Here is a 7,259-nt window from a genome sequence, read left to right on the forward strand (position 1 = left end):
GAGGCGAGGGGCCGGGAGGGGGCTGGGGAGTTGGACAAAGGTCCCGGGAGCCCTTGGGAACCCAGCCTGGGGCGCTGGAGAGGGGCTGGGGGGGGGTGGGGGTAGAGGGCGGGGTACGCGGAGGTCCGGACTGGGCCCGCGGCCTTTGGTGAGGCCGGCCCAACGCGTCCTGCTCCGGCAGCCCCGGTGCCCCCGACCAGTGCCTGCCATGCCTGAGCAGCTCAGCGTCGCCGAGTTCCTGGCCGTCACCGCAGAGGACCTCAGCTCCCCGGCTGGGGCCGCCGCCAAGATGCCCCGATGCCGGGGGGCGGCGCTGGCGCGGGAGGAGGTCCTGGAAGGAGACCAAGCCATCCTGCAGAAAATAAAGAAGGCTGTGCGGGCCATCCACAGCTCTGGCCTGGGCCACGTGGAGAACGAGGAGCAGTACCGAGAGGCCGTGGAGTCCCTGGGTAACAGTCACCTGTCTCAGAACAGCCACGAACTGTCCACGGGTTTTCTGAACTTGGCCGTGTTCACCCGTGAGGTGGCCGCACTCTTCAAGAACCTGGTTCAGAACCTGAACAACATTGTCTCTTTCCCTCTAGACAGTTTGATGAAGGGACCGCTGAGGGACGGGCGGCAGGATTCCAAAAAGCAGCTGGAGAAGGCTTGGAAGGACTACGAAGCCCGGATGGCCAGGCTGGAGAAGGAGCGAGATCGGGCCAGGGTGACAGGAGGTAGCCCAGGGGAGGTGACCCAGGACACACAGCGGGAGCGATGTGTCTTCCAGCTGCACATGTGTGAGTACCTGCTCAGAGCTGGGGAGAGTCAGATGAAACAAGGCCCCGACTTCCTCCAGAGCCTCATCAAGTTCTTCCACGCCCAGCACAACTTTTTCCAAGATGGCTGGAAGGCAGCTCAGAGCCTGTCCCCCTTCATCGAGAAGCTGGCAGCCTCCGTACATGCGCTGCGTCAAGCCCAGGAGGAGGAGCTACAGAAGTTGGCCCAGCTCAGGGACTCCCTCCGAGGGACCCTGCAGCTGGAGAACAGAGAGGAGCACCTGAGCCGGAAGAACTCGGGGGGCGGCTACAGCATTCACCAGCACCAAGGCAACAAGCAGTTTGGGACCGAGAAAGTGGGCTTTCTGTATAAGAAAAGCGATGGGATTCGAAGAGTCTGGCAGAAGGGGAAGTGTGGAGTCAAGTATGGCTGCCTGACCATCTCACACAGCACTATAAACCGGCCCCCAGTGAAGCTGACCCTGCTGACGTGCCAAGTGAGGCCAGACCCTGAGGAGAAAAAGTGCTTCCATCTGGTGACCCACAACCGGACATACCACTTCCAGGCAGAGGACGAGCACGAGTGCGAGGCGTGGGTGTCGGTGCTGCAGAACAGCAAGGACGAAGCCTTGAGCAGCGCCTTCCTCGGGGAACCCAGCAGCGGCCCGGCGTCCTGGGTGGGCGCGAGGCTGGACGGGGAGTCCCAGGACCTCACCAAGCTGCTCATCGCCGAGGTGAAGAGCCAGCCCTGGAACTGCCAGTGTTGCGACTGCGGGGCTGCAGACCCCACGTGGCTCAGCACCAACCTGGGCGTGCTCACCTGCATCCAGTGCTCCCGCGTCCACCGCGAGCTGGGCGTGCGTTTCTCCCGCATGCAGTCGCTCACCTTGGACCTGCTGGGCCCGTCAGAGTTGCTGCTGGCCTTGAACATCGGAAACACGCGCTTCAATGAGGTTATGGAGGCCCAGCTGCCCTCACACGGTGGTCCTAAACCCTCAGCTGAGAGTGACATGAATGCCTGCAGGGACTACATCGTGGCCAAGTATGTGGAACATAGATTTGCGCCACGATCCACACCTGAGCCCCAGAGACTCTGGACAGCCATTTGCAACAGGGACCTCCTGGAGGTATTGGAGGCCTTTGCCAACGGACAGGACTTTGGACAGCCTCTGCCAGGGCCTGACGGGCAGGTGCCCGGAGAGCTTGCCCTGCACTTGGCTATCAAAGTAGCCAGCCAGGCCTCCCTGCCCCTGGTGGACTTCATCATCCAGAACGGTGGTCACCTGGATGCCAAGGCTGCGGACGGCAACACTGCCCTGCACTTCCAGGCCGACTGCATCAAGCTGCTGCTGAGAGGGAGAACAGCTGTGGGCACAGTGAACGAGGCTGGAGAGACAGCTCTGGATGTGGCCAGGAAGAAGCAGCACAAGGAGTGTGAGGAGCTGCTGGATCAGGCCCAGGCTGGGACCCTCATCTTCCCTCTGCATGTAGACTATCCCTGGGGAATGTCTATGGAGCCTGGCTCTGACAGCGAGGAGGACGAGGAAGAGAAGCGCTGCCCTCTGAAGCCCCCAGCCCAAGCCCGCTGGGCCACTGGCAGGCTGGACATCAGCAACAAGACCTATGAGACCTTCACCAGCCTAGGACCAGCCGCCCAGCAGAGCCAGAGTGAAGACTGCCCCCCACCCTTGCCAGTCAAAAGCTCTTCTCGGACAACGGTTCAAGGACGTGCAGGACATGCCAATGGAGATCCTGAAGTCCCCAACCTGAGTTCAGAGCCCCCCGAGGCCTCTGAGAGCCTGGGCAGTCTAGCCACCTCCTCCTCCAGCCTCACAAGCCCCATGGAGCCTGGGGGTGCCAGTCAAGGCCTGCTCAGCTCAGAGGAGGGCCTCCAGGAGACCCCGGGCACCTCCCGACCCAGCCTGGCACCTGGAGCCACCCCTGCAGAGGTGTATCTCCCCGTCCGATTCAGCTCGGAGAGCACTCGCTCCTATCGACGGGGAACCCGGAGCCTGGAAGATGGTCCCTCAGCCCGGCAGCCTGTGCCCAGAAGGAGCACACAGGTTGGCTTCCCTGAAGGGGATGGCGCAAAACTGGGGTTCTCCCGGCAAGTTCTGTGCGCCTTTTGCAAGACTAGGGCCTTGCTGACCCCTGCATGGCCATATTGAACCCCAACGCTCAAGTGGAACTTGAGCACACAAAGTTGGAGAGTGAAGGCATCCATTCCCTTGGGTCCTGGCTCTCCATCCCTCGTGTCTCTGTGGATGGCCTTCCTCTTGCTGTGGACCATGTCCCTGCCAAGGAAGCTGTGTCCTTTCATGATGGGGCTGAGATGGTCCTTTTCCTGCTATCTCATTGCCCTCCATGGCCAGGCACCCAGAGGTTAGGTCTGAGTGCTACTGAGCTCGGTTCAGAACCAGAACTTTCGGTTCCCCGTCAGACCAGAACGGTTTCTCCCATCAGCCCGGGGCACCCTCGTTCACTTCCAGATCACGCACGGACTCTGCCGGACCAGGGACTCTCTTCTCACCATTCTTAGTCCATTGTTCCTTTACTGAGTTCCAGCTCTGTGTCCAGGCCTGTGTGAGGCACTATGGATGCCACATGGGAAAGGCCAGGGTCCTTCCTATAGGTGTGGTCCCCAGCAGGGAAGCTGGTCTCAAGGACTGGCTTGGGAATGGGCTGGGCCAGGTTCCAGAGGACGGTTCTGGAATGAGAAGCAGGATGGGCTGTCGTCTGGTTTCCCATCTGACCATGACAGTTGTCTGTAGCTCATCTTTATTCTAGTTGGCCAGGGCCTATGCTGAACTGGCTGTTAAATACACATTCTGAGCGCCAGTCACGAGGGACAATCCAGCCTTCCCAGGGATCTCTAATGTCTTTCCGAGCCACGAAGTAGAGCATGGCTCACCTACTTTTGTTTATCTCCATGACTTAGCAAGAGGAAAGGAACTGGGGTGATGGATCCCCACTTATCTCTTCTTTCTGTCAACTCAGGAGCCTGCCAGTCTTGGGTGAGAGGGGCTGAGAAAGGAGGCAGGAGAGGGATAGAGCAAAGTCTTCAAGGTCCTTCCCAGTGCCAGAAGTCCACCACTGCTCAGCCCTAGTTAGAAGCCAATTCTCTGAAGTCATCACCAACCGCTAACACCTCAGTTTTACAGCCATGGGTGCTGGGCCCTGGTGGGGATGGGCCGGGCCAGGCCAAGCAGAGGAGACCAGAGGGCGTCAAGGCCAGCAGCACAGCAGTCTGCAGGGAGGCTGGGTCACTTACCCAGGGGGTCTGACTGCTGTGTGGGCCCACAGAAATGGATTGCCTTCTGAGCCCCCCGTGTATGGCTCTGTTCATCTCACATGTGTTATTTCATTCATCTCTAATAAAGGATTTGGAGGAAAAAAAAAAAAAAAAGAAAAAAAAAGACTGAGAAAGGCAGCAAGTTCAGGAAGACAGTGAAGAAAAAAAGAAGCAGATGTACTCAGTGGAGAAATAGAAATTTATGTCACATATGAGAAGAAAAAAAGAGCAGGGATTTAAAACCATGGGAAGAATTTGTGGATTTTCTTTCCCAAAGTTGAATGATTGGTAGAGGGAAATTTTCCCAATCTTCCTAACTTAGACTCAATTGGAAAGGAATTGAGGCTTGAAGAAGCAATCAGAAAATTTGACTGGTTTACCACAAATGATTATGCACGAATACAATTGAATGACATGCAACACACTGCTACTACCTAGGATTAAAAAAATATATAGGGCAGAAACAGCAAATGGGGAAGTCGAAAATGTAAGAATGGTTATGGATTGATCCCTATATCCACAGATTTTTAAAACTTACTTTGGAAAATTATGACTTCTTGTAAACTTTCATTTAGGTGAATATTATAAGGAGGAATCCAGAGCTAGCTACATTCAAGTTAAGATAAAGGAATTGGAAGCCTATTAACTTCACACTGGAGCTCTCAATTTAATGTATTGTCTGTTGGGGATCATGTTCAAAGTCTCATTCTGACTCTGAATGTCTTTGCTTCTACATTTCTATTACATTCTAAGGTGATTCCATTAATCCATGTCTGAAGAAGACCTAGTTTTCAGTGAGGGAAAGGATTTCCCTTAAGGAAAACTAAATAAAAAGACATTGGATGACATATATTATTTATTACAAATCTGGAAAAAGTGCAACCATGAATCTTGCTTTCATTTTGAGTATGTCCCTTGGTAAGTGGGAAGGACTCAAGTCACAAAGACTTAGAAATTATATTTCTAAGAGACATTTGCTATATTGGTAGTCAAGAAAGTATGGGAATAATCCACAAAGAATGTAAAATGAAAATAATTATGACCAGAGCTCTAGATGTTGCTTTTGAAAGGCAAAAGGCAGTGGAAAATGAGGACAGAACCAAATAAGGTAGCTAGGTAATTTTGGAGGGAATCAAAAGGACACTAAGACAATGCAGTTCAGCTGCTTTCATAGTATCTTCATCAAACCCAAAGTGAAACTATTACTGATGCAGAGATTATTGGAAGCAGTAGGAACAGAAAGAACTATAGCAACCTGAAGATATAAATTTCTTCCCTGCAAAGTTACCAATCACTGAGATGTCTGCAGCTTTCATGTGAGTTATTTGAATAAGAAACAACATTTCAGATGCAGATGCAGCTAGATGTTTCTTTTTTTTTTTTTTTTTAAATTCTTGATTAGAAAAGATACATTGGCCCTAGGCATTCCAGAAATGCACTCTTATTTCTGAGCTACATACTCATCCCCATACTACTAATTTTCTGATAATGCAGACTGCTTATGAAAGTATTTGAAAAGCTGAAAAGACATATGAACCAGATTTATTTTGAAAACAGAAGTCTTTACTGAGTTTACACCTTGAAAAACAAGACTGCTATTCTTAGTAGATATAGCATTAACTTTAAAATATAAAGTTTATTGATATGTGATAATTTTGTGAGCTTTCAGATCACTTTTTCCTTTGTATTTCCATATCTTAAATCTTTTTTTATCATACATTGTTTCTAAGATGTAGAAATTGTATTTTCTCACAAGAGTGGATCAAGAAACTTGACACTGGATAAACCGAAAGATACAGGAAAAGAAGTTTCAGCATGGTCTCACATTGGTATGAAAAAAAAAAAAAAAAATATATATATATATATATATATATAAGCTTCTAATATAGAAGTGTGTATCTGAATAAATTACATAAGGTAAATTTCTTGATGAGAAATGATGTTATTCTAGCCTGGAATGATATCCTTTCTTTGGGCTTACTAAATTGTAGGTCAAATGAAGGGACATGAAGTATGGTTATAATAAAATGTATTAAATAATTCTGATAGGGTTGACTTAAGATATTTGCTATTACACTATTAATTCAGCTTTGGCATTGAAACTCTCATGGTCCTCCTTTATTCATCTCACTGGAAATCACTGTGTTCTCCACAATTCTGCATCTGGACTGGGGTATATGGACCCTGGTATATATTATTCATGTTCATCAGAAACATTTTCACTTTGGAAATTAAACTGCATGTTTGTTATACTTACATTCCTTATTTGTATTCATCATTGTCATATGACTGTCCTAACAATGAAAAAAAGAAACATAGAACACCTAAAGCCAAAGTAAATTTTATCAAGTAAATTTTACCAGAATCAGCTCCATAGTAATTGAAAAGGAATATTATGGTGGTTTTGTGACATTCAAATTTTGTTTCTTGCTTTTCAGTATCTCGGGACTCCAGTGATTCCTGGAAGGTAAATCATCTTCTATGTTTCTGTTAAATTATGTTATTTTATATTGCATTGTTTATGTTAAATTAAAATATTATATGTGTATATAATAATAAGTAATATATTGTATATGATAATATATAACATGATATATCATTTACGTTAAAATATTATATTATTTATGTTAAATTATTCACTGAAAACTGGATTCAGTACACAGTATTTACTAATTATTTTGTCTGCAAGGAGAATGTGAATGCCATGAAATGCAAAGATTTTCTTCCAATTAAAGCAAGGAGGGAAGCCTGGACAAAAAAATCAGGTAATTTTTGCAGTACAATTTTCTGCAAAGAACTATAATGAACATCTAAGATGCTAGTGGACTTTACACTCGTTTCTTTTTTAATAAAATATTTTGAGGGAATTTGGCCCAATTACATCAGTGCCTATGTTTGTATCAACATATTAAAATTTTTCAGAAAAAGCATAAAAATATTGTTAAAAAAGAACTAAGTCAGCTGTTTCTACAATTAAAATTTCCAACATTATATCTGTTTGTGGGATTATGAGGTGGTTTTTCTTTCTCTCCCATGTTTTATACAGCTTGTGGTAGAGCTGGACTATCGTCTCAGATGATTGTGAGACCAAGGAAAGATATTTTTCTTGAAGTCAGTAGGTCAAGGCCAGTATGGGAAACACAGGAAAAGCACATCTAGAAGACAGTAGCAACTCTATCACGACACTGAGTAAATCTACTAATTCCATG

At 47.9% G+C, this 7,259-nt stretch overlaps 1 protein-coding gene across 1 annotated transcript; it reads left to right on the forward strand.

Moving 5' to 3' along the window:
- The first annotated feature begins 137 nt into the window (after window positions 1-137).
- Window positions 138-5,509, forward strand: LOC124093886 (arf-GAP with SH3 domain, ANK repeat and PH domain-containing protein 3-like). The gene is given in 2 exon segments (XM_046446419.2): window positions 138-2,843; window positions 2,846-5,509. Coding segments are annotated over 2 exon segments (2,685 nt in total). The 5' UTR covers window positions 138-208; the 3' UTR covers window positions 2,896-5,509.
- The last annotated feature ends 1,750 nt before the right edge of the window (window positions 5,510-7,259 follow it).

This window comes from Marmota monax, unplaced genomic scaffold, assembly GCF_021218885.2.
Source record: "Marmota monax isolate L192 unplaced genomic scaffold, Marmota_monax_Labrador192_F-V1.1 WCK01_AAM20220418_F8-fsc02647, whole genome shotgun sequence".
Lineage (NCBI taxonomy): Eukaryota > Metazoa > Chordata > Mammalia > Rodentia > Sciuridae > Marmota > Marmota monax.